The sequence below is a fragment of the Arvicola amphibius genome, chromosome 3 (genome assembly GCF_903992535.2).
Source record: "Arvicola amphibius chromosome 3, mArvAmp1.2, whole genome shotgun sequence".
NCBI classification, from domain to species: domain Eukaryota; kingdom Metazoa; phylum Chordata; class Mammalia; order Rodentia; family Cricetidae; genus Arvicola; species Arvicola amphibius.
In genome coordinates this window covers 143,635,442-143,656,343 of record NC_052049.1, presented here as the reverse complement: position 1 = coordinate 143,656,343, position 20,902 = coordinate 143,635,442, and the positions used below count along the sequence as shown (strand labels likewise).

The window sequence follows — 20,902 nt, the reverse complement described above, 5'->3', positions numbered from 1 at the left end:
TCATGTATGTCAAACTGAGAATCCATACTTAGAGAGGACAAAATATTGAAACAACTGTTTTTATGTGGACTATATATCACAGGAATCTAAAGGTATATCATTATATATATATTATTTATTATATATATTTCTCAAATCATCTTTCAATGTCCACTTTTCTAGCTACATTTTATTACACATACACACAACTATAAACAATACACGGAATTGGAAGCAGTTTAAATAAAAAATACCAGATTGCAAAAAGGACAAATTCTACAAAGAACACAAAAAAATGCATCAGTCCTTATGGTGTAGGATTTCTGCTTGCAAAAGGCCTTATAAAACTAAGAATCAGGTACTTTATGAACTATGTGCTATTAAGATAAAAGATTGTCCCACTACACTGCTTCACTATGCATTGGGCCTGGACTTGAGGTTATGGGCACGGCCAGAAAGCTGGCTGAGAAGCTGACACCTAAGTTAGTGAACGGTCATTTCTGACTTACTGACCCCACTCCTGAAATTCAGAAAGTGACATTCTTTTTGTTTGTTTGAAACAGCATCTTTCTGGGTACCCCTGGTTAGCCTAGAATTCATTATGTAGACAAGGCTGGCATTGAACCCAGGAAGGTCCACTTGCTTCTGCCAGTTGAGGGCTGGGATTAAAGGCAGGTGCCACCTGCCTCAGCCTAATGTTGGTACTCTTGTTTGCCACATTTGAGGTGTATCATTCTAGTATGAGTTCCCCCTGTTGTTGTTTCCAATGTAGCAGTAATCTGTTATGGATGTCAAGGTAAAGGCACACACTTTAAAGGGAAAGCTAAACACACAGAAATGTAAAAGATAATGATCTTACTTTTACTTTTTTAAAGTCATGACAGTTTCTTAAACTTTTATACAACTTAGAAGAAAAGGGTTGCCTTATGAGAAAGATTTCTTGTCACTGAAGACCATTAAGCAGAGACAGTTTTTTAAAAGTTTTTCCCCTGGAACCCACAAGATGGAAAGAATCAAGTCCTCTAAGTAGTCCTCCGACACCTGCACTGACACAATGACACACACATATGCACACACACACAAACCAAGTACATGTTTTAAAACAGATTCATTAGTGATCTGTGATCTACAGAGGGCAGTAATGATTCTAAGATAGAAACGGTACTTGTCAGGACGAGTGTGGCTTAGTAGAAGATGCATGGTTAGTATGCATGAAGCTTTGAATTCAACCCCAGTGCCTCATGAAAAAAAAAGATATTTGTTAGGCTTATAAGATGGCTTACTGGGTAAGAATTGTTTGCTACACAAACATGAGGACCTAAGCTAAGTATGAATTCCCAGAACCCACATGAAAAGCTGAGATGGATACATGCCCCTATAGCCCTAGCACTGAGAGGTGCAGACAAGGTGCTCTTGGGAGCTTACTGGCTTCAGGTTCAGTGAGAGATTCTGTATCAAGGTAATAAGTAAGACAACTGAAATACTGCTCTGGTCTCAACATAGGTATGTACAACTTGCATACCTACACAATGACAAGCCTGCAAAACACACAAACACACATGCATGCACACACATGCACACAGAAAGTATCAAAAAATGCACCATAATCCAGTTAATATAATTTTAATCATACAAATATTATAGTTATTTCCTTTTCACCATAATAAATTCTCCTAAGCTTTTCTTATTCTGTACACGTGTCATATATTTAACCTATTTGTATAGTTTACCTCTCTGTAGCTATCTGGATAATGGGTCTCAATGACATACTATCCTAAGCCTTGGAACTTGTAGTTGTGATTTTATTTGGAAAACAGATGTGACTAGGTTAAGGATCTTGAGATGGGGATATTATCCTGAATTATAAATGTGGACTTGAATACTATCATAATTTAAAAACTACCTTTAAAAAACCAATTATTTGGGGGAGCATATGTGGGAGAGTTGACTCTTTCCTTCCACAATGTGAATTCCGGGGATCTAACCAGCCCCATGATTTTTAGTAAGGGATAAATGATACAAAGATAGAGCAAAGATAGGGGCAATGTGACCTGAATACAGGCACAGGAGTGTAAGCCACCACAGGAAGAGACAAGGAATATATTCTGTTTTGGGCTTTTGGAAAATGTGGTACTGCTGATACCTTGATTACAGCCCAGTGGTTAGAATTTTGGCCTCCAGAAAGCTGAGAAAATTTGTTTTTAGCAACCAAATTGGTGGTTTCTATTTCACTTTACTTTTTTAATTTTACAAATTTTCAAACAAATGGAAACAGGAAGTATATTTTCTACTGTCTTGTTAACAAGTATATCTAATTACTCAATACTAGAATACTTTTAAATTGTGTTGTCTCCACATGGCTTCTCTGTCCACAGCAGTCCCTATGATACTTTGTATAGATGGAAAATATGATTACTGGAATGCATGAACAAACTTGAAAACAGCACCTTACCTTGCGATATCTATTTCTTGCCAAATAGCCTCTCAAATAAGACTGAAGAACAATAGTGGCAGCTCGTCGAATCTTGTACCTCCTGCGAACCACATACATGCGCCAGTACTTTTGAATGGTGGTTGCTGCCTTGGTTCTGCGTAGGAACTTAGCATAGCTGGTCAAAGAAAATAGTGGTGTACTGTCAGTCATCAAGACTGCAAAACATCAATGTCAATGTCTTAGGTATCCTGAGCAGACCTCACTGTTGGTTATTCTAATATTCATGACAAATAAGCATTTATATTTACTTACACATGTTCAGCAATGTGTAGCTTCTGAAGTACTTTTTCATTGAGGGCTCCCTAATTTTAAAAAGCAGGATGTCCCATATTGTCACATAAACTTCATAAAATTAAAACTGTTTGTAAATTTAATCATACTGAAATACAACTATTTGCTAGAACTTTTCTGTTAATTGCTGCTCAACAGAGTCAGATTAACTGTCTCATATTCATAGTTTTTTAATTTATATACACTTTCTTGAACTTCCATGTTTTAGTAAAAGAGATACAAATTTTAAGTTGGTAGCAATTCAAATCTGAATTATCCCAAATCTACATGAAATTCTATTTTTTTAAATTGTCTCATAAATTAGTTTGTTGTGCTTTGAAATTAATAATGAGTGAGATGCTAACTTTTCAGGTAGGGTGGTCATTCAGATTCATCCTGAATGGACCATGAATTAGCTGAGGTCCATGAGGCCATAAGGAGACCTACCATCGAGCCTGATAGCCCCGCACGTATCGCTGCACTGTGATGGCTGCCCTCTGCATGCACAAATATTTCTTCCTTAGCAGCCACCCACGGATGGTCTTCTGGATCCGGATGCAGGCAGCCCTCAGTTTGTCAGCTCTCAATTTTTCTAGATAGGCAACTTGACCAGCACGAAAAAAGATCTTTGTCTTACCAAACTGGTATTTGTCCTTGTCCTATTTTAGAGGGAAAAATATAAACAGAAACAATGATTTTATAAAACAAATTAAAGATGGGGGAAAATCTAGAAGCAGAATTAGTAAAAGAATGAATCTATTATCTAAAACCTGGGCTACATCTCAATGAACTAATGGAACTAGATTTTTTTTTTATACTATTTAAGCTGAGTAAATAGAAAGGATTTTAGAGAAAATGGTAGCCTAAGAGTTATTTTCCAGAATTATTCTATCTGGAATTAATACCTGGGCCCAAAACTGGCTGTGGGTTCTATGCAGCTATTACATGCTTGTTTGAATTTTAAACAGCTTAAGGAAATGGAGGTGATGACAGTCCCTTTGATTGACCACTGTAAGATTACATCAGGCTGCATAATCCAGGAGCAGCTGAAGAAACAAACAAGCCAGTGTGAAGAATAAGGCAGGAAGAAAGCAAACAAAATAAAAACGTTAAAAAAACAAAATCAAACCACCAGCCAATCCCTCCAAATCCCTGTGCTCATGTTAAGGGCATGCATCTAAATAGTTACCATGTTGCTTCAACAGTGTCTAAAAACAAATACAACCTCATAAATATGTTAAAAACTGTCTACAGATTGCCAATTTCTTTTATAAAATACAATTATTAATATTGCATTGGCTTTTATGCATAAGCAGAACTGTAGACAGAGATATTCATGTGATTCGCCTCAGATGTAAGCGTGCAAATCATTAACCATTTTCATATCAAAAGAACAGTGCAATTTACATATAATAATCACTACTGTGCTGGAATTCTAAGCAAAAATAGAGAAACTCGGTTTTTGTTGTAAGCACATATACATCCCTTTAAACATGAAGTTAAAAAATTAGCGACTGTAACATATATCTGAAAAGCCTAAAATTATTTACTAACATTTGCATGAAAACTCTAACTAGGTCCTCTCCCACTGTCCATCTTACCTTAGCTACTACCTCTGCCTCCACTGGATCCAGGCCTTGAGTGGTCTGGGTGAGGAGGCAGGTGCATGACTGTCTCAGCTTTTTGTTCCACATTCCCATCTGAACCCAAATTAGAAAAGAGTTGGGCCAAACTCAAAAAAAAACAAAACAAAAAAACCCCAAGAGATCTTAAAAAGCATGACATCCTTAGGGAGGGATGGGATCCTTAGTTCTCTCAAAGGGGGAAAAATTATCAAAGAAGTATTACATTAATTAATAGATAGTAATTATGACTACTTCATAGTGAGGTACAAGTAAAATTAATTTTTAAACAACCTTTTCATAAATCTCAAACTCATCAAGACTCAGGTTAGAGATTTCTATGTGTCCTGTGAGGACCTGGGGAACTGTTAAATATATAAATTATAAGGGATTTAGTTCAGTGGTAAAGCATTTGCCTAGTATATGCAAAGTCCTGGGTTGTATCACTAGAACAGAAAAAAAAAGTGTGGGGAAAAGGATGTTAAATTGTTTAGTCCATCCCAGACCTACTGAATTAGAAACTCTAGGGGTGGAGGCCAGCAATCTGTGTCTGGCAAGCCCTCCAGGTGACTACACAAAATAGTTTGAGAGTTTCTTTGACTGTCATGGAATTGTCTAGAGCACCATCATCTATCTATACAATTCTCTACTGTCTCATACACAACTCTTACCCTGTAAAAGGCCACCTTACTGTTTCCTTTTAAAAAAATGTTTTATGTTTATCCGTGGTTTGCTCGCACAGAATGTCCACTACGTGCATGGCTAGTGTCTGCGGAGTCCAAAAGAAGGTGTTGCATCCCTTGGAACTTGAGGAACAATTGTGAGCTACCATGTGGGTACTAGAAACAAAACCTAGGTCTTCTGCTTTAACTGCAGAGCCATCTCTCCAGCCCTAAAGATTTAGTTTTCATGTGTCTCTATGAATGTATGTTGTGTGTGTGCAGTGCCCATGTAAGCAAGAAGAGGGCGTTGGGTTTCCTGGAGCTGGAGTTACAGTTGCAGGCCAGCGATGCGGGTGCTGGGCACTGAACACGATCTTCCGCCACAGCAGCAGAGCTCTTAAGCATTTCTCCAGCCAAATCTTGGGTTTTTTTCCCTACTTTTAGTAGCTTATTTCATTTTTATCCAAACATATGTATTCTTCAGATCCTGACTCAAATCCCACACCTCATGTAATTATTCTTCTTTCTCCTAACTGGATATGATTTTGCCTTCCTTTAATATCTGCTTCTTCCTCTGTATTTTTGTCATTTTTTTTAAATTTTAAGATTTTTAGTAATATATATATGTATATACATACATACATACATACATACATACATACATGTGTGTCTCTGTGAATGAAAATGTAAGTATCCAAGAAGACAGAGGTGCTGGTTCCCTTGAGAACTAGAGTTACAGTTGGGTGTGGGCTACCCTACATGGGTCTTGAGTCTAGTATGCACTCTTCTACTGAGCCAAATCTCGAGCCCTCACTCAATATTTGAGGGAGAAATAATTATCTGCATGCTCATCTTTAAAATGCATTACTTATCTTTAAAATAAAAATGGGCTCTTTTCCTTAATTATATCTGGTATCACCATAACTAAATACTAAGAACATTTTTGTTGACAATGATCCAACTATCTAAAAGGGCTGTGTCTCAAGTCTAAGTCCAACCTTTTTCAAAACAGTTTTCTGGTGTTGGCTATCAGCATCCACATTACTTCTAGCATAGTAAATACAGTGAGTCTCACTTGAACTCTATGTCAGGTGTTTTTCTACTTAAGCAATCCAATAATGTGGGTTATGATATTTAACGTTAAGTTTGCAGAGCTTTTACAGATTAGAATGATAAAGCCTCTGGATAATACATTTCAGAAACAATTAAGTGAAAATCATTCTCACCAATATCAGTTTCTCTAATACATTCTTGCATGTTTGCTTTCTATCTCCCAGCACATCTTTCTGCTTCATTAGGACCCGATACCGGCTGAAAAACTCTTGATAAGTCCACCTAGAACAGAAGCCCATAACAGCTTAAAGATTCAAGCAAGAACTGCTTCCACAAAGCTCCCTTACATTGAAGACTGTGGGCTCACCGTGAGGGAAAACCTGCTGCACTGATTCGGATAGTCTCCAGGACACCACATGCTCTCAGTTGCTGCACTGCCCTCTTCTCATCAAAGCTGCATGGAGAAACAAAAGCAGTTAGCCCACAAAGACCCAGGCTGTCAAGGGTTAAATTCTTCTGTCAAGAGTCAAGTAGATAAACTAGAAAAGAAAGCATTCAAAATCTGGAACAGTGACCAAAATGAAAAACTCCATGAAAGAGTAGAGAAGGAACATTTTGCAGTAAAAATAAAGAGCTGTAGATAGTTCCTCCAGTTCATATACTAGAGTGTCATAAGAAAGTCCACAGAGCATACGAAAAAGAAAGAAGACAGAATTTTCTCTCACTTTGCCCATCCTGTAATGAGTGTGCAATTATGGCTTAGCTTGACTGAAAATCCTCCCATTCCATTAGCTCAGTACATAGACCACCCCTGGGTAAAGACCGATGAAACTGAGACACAAATTAAGCATGCCCCATTCAGTTATTTAAAAAACCAACTACATAGAGGCAGGCAGATCTCTGTGAGTTTGAGGACAGCCTGGTTTAAAGAGTGAGTTTCAGGTCAGCCAGAACCACACAAAGGAACCCTGTCTCGATAAACAAAAACAAATAAACAAAAAACACCCCCAAAAGTAACAACTTCGTTTTTCTACAAGCCACTTACTATGAACATACGAAACATTGGTCGTAGTAAAGTAATAAAGATGTATTTATTTATTACATTTCACATTTATTTTATCCTAAGCATGATGGTTTGAATGAGAATTGCCTCCATAGGCACATATATTTGAATACTTGATCCCCATTTAGTGGAAATGCTTAGGAAGGATTAGGAGGTGTGTGACCTTGTTGGTGAAGATATCACTGGGGTTTCAAAACTTTTTCCCATTCCCAGCTAGCTTTCCCTGTCTCTCTCTGTCTTATGCTTGTTTAACAAAATGTAAGCTCTCAGCATTGGTTCAGCAAGACCATCCAGACATTCACTCATACACTGTAGAATAGAAGCTGCAACTTTGAGTCTATATAGCTAGTCTTTTATTTGTTTGTTCGTTCGTTCATTCATGGATTTTTTTTTTTTTCGAGACAGGCATTCTCTGCAGCTTTGGAGCCTGTCCTGGAACTCCCCCTGCAGACCAGGCTGGCCTCGAACTCACAGAGATCTTCCTGCCTCTGCCTCCAGGGTGCTGGGATTAAAGGTGTGTGCCACCACCATCCGGTGTCTTTTTATTTTTTTAATCTACCTATTTACTTTTATTTTATATGCATATATATAATGTTTACCTGAATGTAGATCTGTACAACTCTTGAATATCTGGTGCTCAGAGGACAAGAGAGGGTGTCAAATGACTTAAAATATGGTTGGGACCTGTCATATGGGTGCTGGAAGTCAGACCCAGGTACCCTGGAAGGACTGTACTCTTAACAGCTGAGCCATCTCTAATAGCCTCATGGCTGGTTTTTCAAAATACATTTAAAAAGTCTTATTTGGCATGGTATTTCTGCTATTTATGGGGTAAAAATATGATATTTCAATAAATATGTATAATGATCAAATCATACACTTGATCTTTAGCCCACAAATTCTTCTAGACTTACGTCGTCCCAAGGAGATACAGAAACTTTTGGCAAAAATACTTGACAGAAATTGTTATCTGAAATAGGAGGGGTTTAGCTGTAACAACCTAAATAATTTAAATAGATTATGGATCATCTGTAACATCAGATACTCTGCAGTCATTCAATCAATAATGCAGCTTTTTAAATACTAATCTAGGAACTGTCCACAATCAATGCTATTAAGAGTAGAGTTGAAATAGCAATTATAACCTGAGATCCTACCTTGTTAATCTCAGTGTCTCTATCTCTGTCTCTGTCTCTCTCTCTCTCACACACACACACACACACACATACAAACACACAGAGCGAAAGAGGGAATGCTAACTCATCCAGCACATGTGACAATTTACACTACTTACCTCTCTACTACCTTCCTGAAAACCATCTCAATAACATACATGTGTTACTTTTAAAGTTAGAGAAATATCAATATTTTGAAATCATCTCCAGAAAGATTCATTTTTACCTCTGACTTGGTATGTGAAGTAGGATGAGATTTTGATCTGTTCTCTGGCTCCAACAGATAAAGAGCAGCAGGTAGGCCTTGGCAAAAGAAGCATTCATTCAGCCAGCCCTGCTTTTAACTAATGTAAAAAGTAACAAAAAGCCCAGAAATATCTCCAACAGAGATAAAGCCAAAACAGAATCAGAAATAACTGGTTGGCCTCAAATTTTCAAATCCTTAGAGAGTTAACTGTTAATTTGTTTTCATGTTCCCAAAAGGAAACAAAACCTAAGAACTTGATCGAATAGTAGATTCCCTATACAAGACATGAAGATTTTCCCTAGAAATCTCTCCCCTCATTTCAGTTTGACTTACGTGAATGGGAACTTGAAATCATTAGGCTTAATGCAGCGTACATAGTGAGGAGTCGTGGCGTTGAGGGTTTCCATAAGCAGGTGAAGGGAGTTTCGAAACTGCATGAAAAAGGATTTAAAAATTAAAGTTTTGTCAGAGGCCAACGACAATTTAAAATTCTCCTCCTTTGACATAAATAGAGGTAATTTTGCAAACTATAAAGTCATCTTCACAGGGGGCAGTTACTAAACAAGAGTTCTAGGGCTTTTGTTTATATTAGTCTGAACTCTACATGTTTATTCTAAATATGCATGTGCCTTTCTTCTACTCCTTTCTCTGTAGCTCCTGTTGTGAGCTCCACTATATGTGACTTATATAAGGCATGAACTCTGCTCAAAAAAAGCTGCAGATTTCTTAATATTATATAAAAAATAATCAGAGAACAGGCAGAAGGACAAACAGAAAGAAAGCATCATTAAGGACATAGGTCAAGACTGGAAGTTGTGGACCCACATGAGGCCCTGTTCCTATCTACAAGGCCTCAGAGGAATAACACACTATGCTGACTAGTGTTCGACCTCCCTTCCAAAGCTCCCCCCCATGTACAGACACCAAGCATGTGTGGGATATTTCCCACTATCCACAGGGATATGGATAGGAAAGGAGATTTTCCATTATCCATAGGAAGAAGAGGGGACTTTCTTGCACTGAGGAAGCTGATGGATGCTCTGTAAGAATATAGAACTGAGAAAACCAGTAACAAAACAAAGATAGCAGTGGTCTGAGACATGATATGCAGTAGAGGAACTGAGACAGAAAATTATTTTTGGAAAGGCTGATGCAGTTATGAGTGTGGAGTGGGTAAAATCTAACTGGACAGTATTGTTTGCACAGCAGAAACACTGACCTTTCTTCAGCTGAAGAACCTGTCCACAGGTTGTGGAAGCTGAAGGGAAGGAGGCTGGTAGCAGCAACTCCTGAACTCACCTGGTGCCCCACTGTTTTCTTGTGTTCTTTGGCCATCTGGCCAGGTCGGCCCTTGGTCGGCTTTACAGGCACTCGAGTGAGAGGAGTGCGCCCTGAAGAGGTAGCGGAGGTAGGACTGATGGCCTTCTCATCATCTTGAAATAGTTCTGGTAGCATCTTAAACTAAGTCAGAAATAGTAAAAGAAAACTGTACTCTAGAACCAAGTACAACACAGCTAAAATCCCAGCTCTTGGGAGACAGAGAGAGGAGGCTCATGAGTTCCAGGCCAGACTTACCAAGAAAGTGACTTCAAGGCCAAATAAGACACTATTTAAAAGACTAAACCAAAAAAACAAAAATTCATCCCTAAACCCTAAATGGAAAATAAGTCTATGTAGAAGACACATTACAGATACTTCTAATAAACATTTATGGTTGTATATAGTTATAGTCAGACTCACAGAAATAATTTCTGTGTTAGGAGCAAAAAAAATATAAGAGAAGGGACATATAAATGTCACAAATATATGCTGGAAAAAATAATTCTACAAACAAACTCAAACAATTATGTATAGACTTGAAGATCTAACTAATCCTAAACGAAATGTCAGTTAAACATACAAGTGATTTTGAATATAATTATGAGAAAATATTAACCAAAAGACTAAGTTTATTGCCTCAGTTCTACAAGGGAGTTTATGTAGCAGAAACAAAGGACTAGGTCAGGTCTGCGGGTGTCTGGAGTTGTAAGCTCTAACTCAGAACACTCAAGGGTTTCAGCAGAAAGATGCTATGAACAAGCTTTTACTATTGGAAGGCAAAAATTAATGAATTAATAATTTTAAGAAAATAATTTGGATTGTATAACAAAGGAGAAAACCTTGCTATTATCCTATGTGTGTTTATATTTGACTTCAAGAAATTTAAAACTTTAGTGCAATTACCATGCTCATTTGTTTTTTGAGATGGGGATCTCACTATGTTACCACAGGAACTAGCTCTGTAGAACAGGCTGATCTTAAACTCAGAGATCTGCCTGTCTCTGCTTCACAAGTGCTGAGATTAAAGGCATTTACCTTTAATAAGTGAGTGGATACCAGTCAATGTAGTTGGATGAAAATTTCTGAAACAAAGGAGACCTGAAACTAGTCTATAGCAACATCTTGCTATATGGACACATCTTTCTAACACTGTTTTATTTTATATAAATAAAATTAATCATTTGCATAATTCAAGTAACACAAACCACCAATTATTTACTAATCTCAGATTATCTAGGAAATTTTTTTCTATGAGATAGATCACTTTCACTGAAAAACAAGGTCATGTGTCTGTAGTTTTATGGCTTAGGAGGTAAATGGAGGTGGTTCAGAGTTCAAAGCCAGCCTCAGTTTCCCATCTACATGCTTTGAGGACAGCCTGAACAAAATGATGTCCTATCTTAACAGGCAAACAATAGCAAACTCAAACAAAGCTGGGGGGGATGACTCAATTGGTAAAGTGCTTGTCTTGCTGAGTTTGAACTCCACCAGCTACATAAAAAGTTGGGCAAGGTGGCACATGGCTGTAATCCCAATAGTGAGGAGAAAACAGGAGAATCCCTGGGGTTCACTGGTCACCTCACTCTATTTTTACTGCTGAGCTCCAAGTCAATGAAAGACAATGTCTCAAAAGAAGTAGACAGTGTTCCTAAGGACAGCTTGATATTGTCCTCCTTCCTTCACACACATACTCATACACTTGAACATGAGTGTCCCCGTGTACACATGTGCACACATGTGCGCTAACAGCATACACTTAGAATTATTGCATCAGAAACTGTTCTATAATGTATTCTTCAGAAGCTGTTTTTCTTGGATTTTGTTTCTGGTGCCTCTTCTGGCTGCCTCTGTTAATTGGAACATCTGGCTTCAGCTCTAGTAGTTTGTATCTACATGCTCTCTCCAAGTCTCATTGCTTTAAAAGGCACCAAGTTCTGAAGCCCACAGCATTTCTACCACCTCTCTACCTTTCCCTGTGACCTGCCTTCATTCCTCACTTCCCATATGACAATTCTACCTGGCTATCTCTAAATGACACTTTAATCAAAACATATCTCTAATAGACACAAATGGATTTTACATCGTTCTTATCACCAAAACTTCAGTTCAAAGCACATAGTACAAATATCGGCAAAATGGTCCTTCCAAGAGAACAGACTGGTCTTGTATTACACCTCTTTATACCAGGTTCAGAGAGAAAATAAAGTTCAGGTCTCTTGGTTGAAACGCTACAAAGACTGGGAATAAGAAAGGCCTTCGAACTTACATGAAAATAATAAACTATCCCCACTTCAACTACAACAATAGTATATAGACTGGCTCTTCTCAATGACTCTTCGAATATGCTGCTACTCTCTGATGATTAAGGACCCACTAACCAAACAGGAAATTAATAATAAAGAAAGAGTTGATTATGGGTACATCTAGAATGAGAACCCATGTTTTATTTAAGCTAAATTATTTTGACAAAGTATTAACAACAGAACGTCATGCTTACATTATAGCTTAAAGTGACAAAGACCTTTGAATCACACTTAATGATTGTTACTGTAAAAAAGCTTGCCTTGAACATCAATCTTATAAGTTAAGAAAGCATTAATATTCAACACTTGTTAAGGGTAAAAAAAAACAAATCTGATTTTTCTATGACTATCTGACTCATCTCTGAGGGTTAAAACTAGGATTTGGTCTTAATGTAATCTTTATATTATTAACATCATTGACTATAAAAAGTTGCTATTTAAAAAATAAGAATCCTATTATTTATATACTATTTCACAGATGTTAAGAGGATTCTCTTAAAATAGGCGAGAAAAACAAGAGTGCCATCAGTAATCTATAAGGTTCACTTGAACACTTTTACTTTTGAAGTAAGTATTGCAGCATCAAGTGACTGACTTCCTGGTTTGCTCCCTTAGGCTGACTGTGTGCCCCTCTCCCATCCTTTCCAGAAAAAGGTCAGCAGGTGGTAGTACAGACCAACTTAACTAATCATACTTCTTTGCCATCTGGAATATTCTTTTTCCTAGTGGAAAGAGGTGGTTCTAGTATTTGTTCTTATGAAAAAATAATTGAAACACTTTGGGTCACATCTGAAATTACAGCCATCATGACCCGGGGTCGATCTCCACTTAGATGGAGTGGAATAAGCCACATTTATAACAAATCCCTTCAAAATGATGGAGCAGAAAAACCCTCTTCTCTAAGTTCCGCACAATGGCACAGGAGAGTAGAGCTACTGTGGAGACAAGGATTTAGAGCTGAAAGACCATGTGGAAGAGTGGTTAGAAGCAGGTTCTAACAAGACAGCATGAGCTTAACCTAACCTGGGAACTTACCAGTCCCAAGTCCCAAGTACCTACAACTCACCTCCTCATCTGTGAATGAGAGAATGTAATAGCATCTCACTGTAAGAATCAGTACAGGACCAGACACACATTAAGTAAGTGTTATATATATGATATATTAAATTTTTGATTAAAATTTTTTGTTAGAAAATCATTATTAATATTAAAAGACTGATGCTAAAGCAATTAACATTTTATAGAACATATCCTGATAAGAGTAAGTCTATCCATGGTTACCTTGCTTGACTTAAGGACATTAATTTGTTCTTCAAAAACAGTGTCTTTATTCTTTTCAAGAAAGCCTTCACATTGGTACTCCACCTGAAATCACATGAAAAAAAATCTCCTTAACTGATAACACTTTTGAATAGATGTTGCCATCATCAACAAAAGCATATTTATTTGCCTGCGCTCTATGACTAGCTCTCAGCAAGTGGTATTATCAGTCTTTTCTAAGAGATCAGTACCATTCCTAGGGAAAGTATGGTAATTCACTACTGCAAACCTGACAAGATATGCACAAAGGATATGCACAAAGATATGCACTATTAGAGAGCTTCCTACACATCCATGCTTATTGCTGCATTATTCATAACAGCTAAAAAATAGAACCAGTCTTAATGTCCATCAACAGATGAGTGGATAAAGAAAATGTGGTACACACACATACAAAATGGAATTTTATCCAGCCACAATAAAAAATAAAAAGTCATGAAATCATGATATTTGTAGGAAAACTGATACAACTGAAAATTGTTATGTTAAATGAAGTAAGTCAAAGCCAGAAAGATGAACATTTCAAGTCTTCTCTCATATGTAGATACTAGACTTCAATGTGTATTTTATGTGTGCATGTACACAGATATGAATGTAGGTCGTAAAACTAGAAAAGGGAGCATAACAGGAAAAAAGAGCTCTCAATGGGGAAAATAAAAGGCAATGGAACCAATGTGACCCGAAGGCAGAACTACAGCCATGGGATATGGAATGTGATCACAGGAGGAGGGCAGAAACAGTGAAAAGGGCTAGAGGAGGGGAACAATTAAGAACAAAGTATGTAAGAAAAAAAGAATAAAATGAAATCCATAGCACACACCAATACTTTCAGCAACTATTAGGTAGAAGCACGAAGATTAGGAATTCAAGGTTGGCCTCAGCTACACAGTAAGTTTAAGACCAGTGTTAGCTACACAGACCTTGTCTCAAAATACAAAAATCCATTATCCTATATGTTAACTTTTTTAAAATAAAAAAGAAAAATAGCAGAATAAAAATAGAAATAAGTAATTCTGGTAAAAGTCTACAAATACCAATTTCCTAGGTAAGAGTGGCAGTGACTACTATAAGTGATCAAAATGACCTGTCAGTTCATGGGTAAGCAGACTTGTAAGCTGCTCTCCCCCATGGGAAACAGAACACCTCCCAGGCTGACTCAGCTTATCTTCTAAACTAGAACACCACCTGCATCAAGCAGAAGTGTTCCTTGGAGGCAGTGGTTCTCACACTGTGGGTCACAACCCCTTTGGGGGTCAAAGTACTCTTCCATAGGGGTCATCTAAGACCATTAGAAAGCAGATAATTTATAATACAATTCACAACAGTAGCAAAATTACAGTTATAAAGTAGCAATGAAAACAATTTTACAGTTGGGGGACTCCACAACATGAGGAACTGTATTAAAGGGTCGTAGCAGATTGAGGACCATTGCTCTGAAGAGAGAAAAGATTAAGAGGAGTATGGGAAGAGTCAGCAGCTGGTGATGGGCAGAGGGAGAAGATGGGAAAATATTGTATAATTTGGTAAAGTGGGACTATTTGAGAATTAATTCCTTTTCTTTAAAAAACCATACAACTTCAGTCATCTGCACTCAAGGGGCTCTACCTCATATACTCCTTAGATCACCTTAGTCATTCAAAGGTTTCAAGTCAGGACTAGACAATCAGAAAACTCTTCATAAAGAGGCCTCCAAAATCTCACAACACTGCCTATCCCACAACTTCCTTGAAATGCAAACTAGTCACAGGATCTCTGACTGCTCAGTGAACTGCAGAGCTTATGAAGAACATATCACCATGCTTTCACAGAGTTTTTAATGTATTTAGAGATGTAGTATATATACAGACCATTCTAAATATCAGAAAAGTTTAATAAAGCCATCTAGACCCTACATTACATAAACATTAATATCTCCATATTTAAACATGTAAGTACCCACCTTAAGTGGGCTTAAAAATCATAAACATATCTCATGCTAGCTCAAGGCAGAGATCAGGTTTGACTGCTAAATGAGTTACAAAAACACTTGAGGTTCTCAGTTTCTTGAATTTCAAAATTTCAGGCAAAAGACTTTTGACCCATATTTATTTAATATGTAATCCAACTGAAGTTAAAGAAAAAACCAAGAACCCAGCACCGTTACTTTTCCTGAAATGATCTTAAAGAAAGCAAGCATTGCAAAGGAAAAACAATACTTGACTACTGATTTTTATTATAATTTAACAAAAAGTATTAAAAAGGAAAAAAGGCAAAAGGTTTCCTTACTTTGTCAGCAAAATGTTTGATGATGAAAGCTTTGTTTGACATACGGGGCTTCTCAAAGAGAGCACATTTGTTCAAATGTGTGTTGTACAGCTTTTGGGCCCATGTATCATCTGTGCCTTTAGGCATCTTGGGAAGAAAAAAGAAAGAGAAATGACTGAGCACTAAGGGTCTTCTGCTATATCAGCAACAAGAGGCCAGTTCCTATGTTCAACTTAAGAGCTCATTTTCCCTTCTCATCAGCACAAGTGAACCACCAACGAAGGCATGGCTGAGCCTTTCATTGGGCTGATGCAGCACATCTGAATGAGCATTTGCCTATACCAGGAAACATCAAATCAATAGTTAGTGCATTAACACAATAAAGGCTTTACAAGTTAAAAATGAAATACAACCATTAGGCATACTTTTTTGTTTTGTTTTGTTAAATGGAGGTAACATTTATACACAGTAAAATATTAACAATCCAGAAAGGTATGAATTGGTAGTCTCTTCTTGTCATTTCTAGAAACTTTATTATTTTTTTCTGTTTTTAAGACGTGTAATGAATGGGCTCATTCCATATACTCCTTGCATTTTTCCTTCTTACTTATGGTCTAGGTTGTTATTAAGTTTTTGTTATGACAACTGTCATATTCCTCATATATATATATATATATATATATATATATACCTTTATATATTTACAAGTATACTTGTAGGCTAAACTCTTAAGTCAAAAGGCATACACATTTATGATTTTGCTTTCCTCTAAAATATGTTGCATGAATTCTTGCCTTTCATTAAATATATACATGTAATATTAGTTTCAATGAAAAAAGGTACCAAATTTAAAGTAACTTCAGAATATCATTTTGCTTTGCTTTCATATTTTTTTTTTTTTTGGTTTTTCGAGACAGGATTTCTCTGTAGCTTTGGAGCCTGTCCTGGAACTAGCTCTTGTAGACCAGGCTGGTCTCGAACTCACAGAGATCCTCCTGCCTCTGCCTCCCAAGTGCTGGGATTAAAGGCGTGCGCCACCGCTGCCCGGCTGCTTTCATATTTTTAATCTCAAGTAAGAAAGAATATTTTCTACCACATGCATACCTTTGTAAAAAGCACAGCTTTTAATTTATTACTATTGTGTATTTGAGGGCAAATCCATGCCATAGCTGCACACTGTTGGATCTGGGGTCAAACTCAGGTTGTCATATCTATCTGGCAAGCATTTTTACCCACTGAGTCATCTCAGCAGCTGTACATCTATTTTAAACACGCTAAGTATGGCTTCATATGAGGGTCAACACATGATAGGCTTTGGTAGATAAACTAAAGGAAAAAAGATTAAGAAAAAAGATAGATTCAGCTAAGGTCATTCAGTAATAAAGTGAAGGATCCAGTGAGTTTCTAACATGCTACATCTATAAATGTTAAAGTTAAAGACTATTTATTTATGTCAGTAGAAAAGACAACTATCCAATATTCAAAACTTATAGCTATTTAGAACTATAATTCAAAATAATTTTTTGCAATTTCTTATATTTCTTTCAATATATACTACTGCTAATAAAAACATCAAAGATTTACAAATTTAAAAGAACCTTTGGGGTCTAGTGTCTAGTGTTTCTTCAGAATGGAAGCGTGACCCCTGACTTGTCACAACAGCATCTCATGTTAAACTGAAGAGTCTCTGCTTGCACGTAGTTGCCGTGTAGCTGATGCACCTATTCTGACAGGCTTAAGTACCCCAGAAAATCATATTCACCTTACACTCCTCATCCAGCAAATCTAGAATTCCCAGTTTAGATTCTATAAGATTGATACAAGGCTGATTATCATAAAAATCTATGAGTGTCCATGGAATTTGTTCCTTCATGTATTCCTCCTGTTCCAACTTGAAGACATGCTGAAATAAAGAGAAAACAAAAGTCACTACTATGAAGAACATAATCAAGAAGCATATGTCTACAGAATACCAAGGAAACCCATATAATGAGATAGAGAGCTCATGGCTTCCAGTAACAACAACACCATGGAGAAGCGTGACTGAAATCATGTACAGAAAACCTCAGCTGTAAGTATTCATCATGAACAAATAAATCTAAGTATGTAATTTTTTTAATTTTTGTTTTGTTTGGGACAGGGTCTCAATATGTAGACCAGGTTGCCTAATACTCTCTATGTAGCCCATGCCAGCTTTGAATTTGTACTCTGGCTAAGGCTTCCAACTGCTGGATTACAGGCATGTATCACCACACTATGCCTATAACTGATTTGGATAGCAGATAAATACAATAGTCCTCGTGATTATTTAAATGCACATTTCCAAAACTGTGTAACTTTTTCCTGAACTTATTGCACAGAAATGCTAACATGAGCACTGGTTGGCATTGGTCAGCTATGCAGAATGAATGCTTTCCAGGTTACTGAACAGCCAGGCAGTGATTTCACTGCAAAAAATAATTTTTCCAAGATGCTGTGTTTAAAAGTATAGGTGCCTCAGAATTAGATGACAGTTGTCCTTGAATATCTACCTTGATTTTCTCAGACAGGGAAATCTAGGGCTCACATTTCTGGAATGTACACTGAATACTGCAAGCAGCTACAAGCACTACCAATGTGCAGAACCTCTGCTAAAGGCTCCTGGAACCATGCGCACCACTTCTTATCTCCACCCACACTTTAATATGTTTAGGCACTGAGTCTATACCATGTGTCAGCCACTGCGTGTGGTCAACAACACAGACATGGATGCTGCACTTGTGAATGGGGAGAGAACTGGAGAAATCAAATAGTCACAAAGAATTACACATGCTAAATTACACAATAAAATTACAAGTGCTAATGATGTTACAAAGGAGAATAACAAACATCCTCACCTAGTATGGAGATGGGTGTTCGGGTAGGCTTCCCTGGGGAAAAGCTTGTGATGAAGTTCTGAATATAAACAGAAGCTAAACTGATCTAGGGAGGCAGAATAATCAAACCACCACCTCTGCTTCAGTCAAGTTGGCTGACAACACAGCTTCCACTTTTTACAGATGCTAATGACCACTAGAACTCAAAGGTGACACAGAGATTTTTCTCTCTCTCTCTCTCTCTCTCTCTCTCTCTCTCTCTCTCTCTCTCTCTCTCTCCCTTCCCCACTCTATTTTACACTTATGACAATATCATGTTAGCTTATTTGTAGTAATGATCCTTGGTCTAAAAGACATATATATATATATGTATATATATATATATATATTTCAAATTAACACATTTCTTTTTTTTTATTACTATTAAGTGGTAAACAGGGTACCATTAAGAACTAAGGATTTGGGACTGGAGAGATGGCTCAGTGTTTAAGAGCACTTGTTGCTCTTGTAGAGGAGCTGGGTTCAGTTCCTAGTACTCACAGATAGTTTACAACTATCCGTAACTGGTGAAAAACTGGTCCTGTTATTATGGAAAACCTTAGCATTTTTAATATCCCTTCTACATTATTTCACTGCAACAAACAGCTTTACTTGCTAAACAAAGATGGTTTGTTTACCAAAGTACTTGTAATATTCAACAATGTCATACACTTAAAACCTTCAGTCCCAAATGCACAAAACCCCAATCTGTCTCTATGCAAAATTTTTTAATTTTCTTTGCTACTTATTAGTACTTATTTCATATTTTAAAAGATTATGTTCATGAGCTTTTTTTGACTTCTCAATTTGAAACTTTATTTTGTCTTTGTTTTCCCCATTTATTGGTCCTTACTCAGCAATATATACATACTGCTGAATACATATATATGAAAAAGTTTCCATATCATAGAAAATAAAATTTGAAAACAAATAGCTTTTAAACGTAACACAGTATTCAATCACAGTTGAAACTTTTCTTTTCTTTTTAACAACTCAACAAAACCTAAAAATGAACCATGCCATTTCTAACTTTACCTAATATAAATTTGTTTTCTCTGAAAATAAAAAGGATGTTTTTCAAGCACATTTTACTGTTTTACACTGTTATGACAATTTATGTACAGATTATTTTGAGAGAAATTTATCATTCATTTCAGACAAAAATAAAACATTTTGTTTGAAGTGGGTGGTGAGGTGGTGGCAAGTCAGTACTTGAATGTACCCAGTATTCAGAATGCAGAGGCAGGAGGTTAGCCAATAAGGGCCACTTCCAAAATATGCCTGTTGCCGTTGCCTCAGTGAAGAATTTTTCCCACTGAAAAGAGAATTTGTGAAATTCTGACATCTTGGTAACCCAGTAAATGGTGGTTAATGTAGCTATAACTCCACATATTGTTGGCTTCCAAACAGCATGCAGAAGGACTCAATGCTAGTGCCTGCCCAACTTACAACTCTCATTCAAATTGTCTGCCCAAATGCTCATTATTCTAGATAAGTGATAACTGACAAACTTTTTTTAATGTTACATCAATTTGTAATGCTCATTTCCTTGGCAGTTTCACTATTCTAAACCCACATAATAATTATAGTTCAGGAGTTTATTTCACAGACCAAGCTTCTAACAAAGACTAAGAATTCAAAAGAAAAATCTAGAGCAGAATTTTATTCAAGAAAGAAAATTCTTACCATGTTGAATTGTTGCTGCAGTTTTTCATTTGCATAATTTATGCAAAACTGTTCAAAACTATTTATCTCAAAAGTTTCAAATCTGTAACACCAAAAAAGTAAGGTAGGAAGGAAAGAAAAAGAATAAATAGCTTTTAAAAATATTGAAAATAAGCATACTTGGAAGAGGAAATGAGAAGCTCCTTAACACTATCACATCTTCTTTACATATCAGATAAAGGTTGCTGCTAAGACATAACATGATGGGCATTGGCTGAGACAAAGCTTCCCTTGTACGGCCCTGCCTATGGATGTGCAGCTTTGAGTGTTTGAGGCTCATTCACCCTCAGTACAAAACAGCAGAACTATGCTAAGGCCACCGTTCCTCTCAGTTTATACTATCAAAATTTCTATCCCCAGAGACAGGGGATAGAAATAGTAATGCTATAGGTGATTCTGAAAAACTGAATCAGAGGGTCAAAAATTAGCTGCCAAAAAAAGTTTCAACAATTACAGAAGTGTAACCAGAGAAGGCAAGTAGAAATGAAATTATATTTTCAGAAAATCAATAATTAATCATACAAGAGTCTG

At 36.8% G+C, this 20,902-nt stretch overlaps 1 protein-coding gene across 2 annotated transcripts in view; it reads right to left on the bottom strand.

The window, feature by feature from the left end:
• Positions 1-20,902, bottom strand: part of Myo5a (myosin VA) — a 154,897-nt gene that overhangs the window by 52,598 nt on the left and 81,397 nt on the right. For both annotated transcript variants that reach the window (XM_038322819.1, XM_038322820.2), the window contains exons 11-20: positions 20,333-20,414; positions 17,515-17,655; positions 15,774-15,899; positions 13,470-13,553; positions 9,865-10,026; positions 8,899-8,996; positions 6,448-6,534; positions 6,254-6,362; positions 3,191-3,402; positions 2,432-2,588 (exon numbers count right to left, since the gene is read on the bottom strand). In XM_038322819.1, coding sequence (XP_038178747.1) covers positions 2,432-2,588; positions 3,191-3,402; positions 6,254-6,362; positions 6,448-6,534; positions 8,899-8,996; positions 9,865-10,026; positions 13,470-13,553; positions 15,774-15,899; positions 17,515-17,655; positions 20,333-20,414 — 1,258 coding nt within the window. The remainder of the gene's footprint in view (positions 1-2,431; positions 2,589-3,190; positions 3,403-6,253; positions 6,363-6,447; positions 6,535-8,898; positions 8,997-9,864; positions 10,027-13,469; positions 13,554-15,773; positions 15,900-17,514; positions 17,656-20,332; positions 20,415-20,902) is intronic.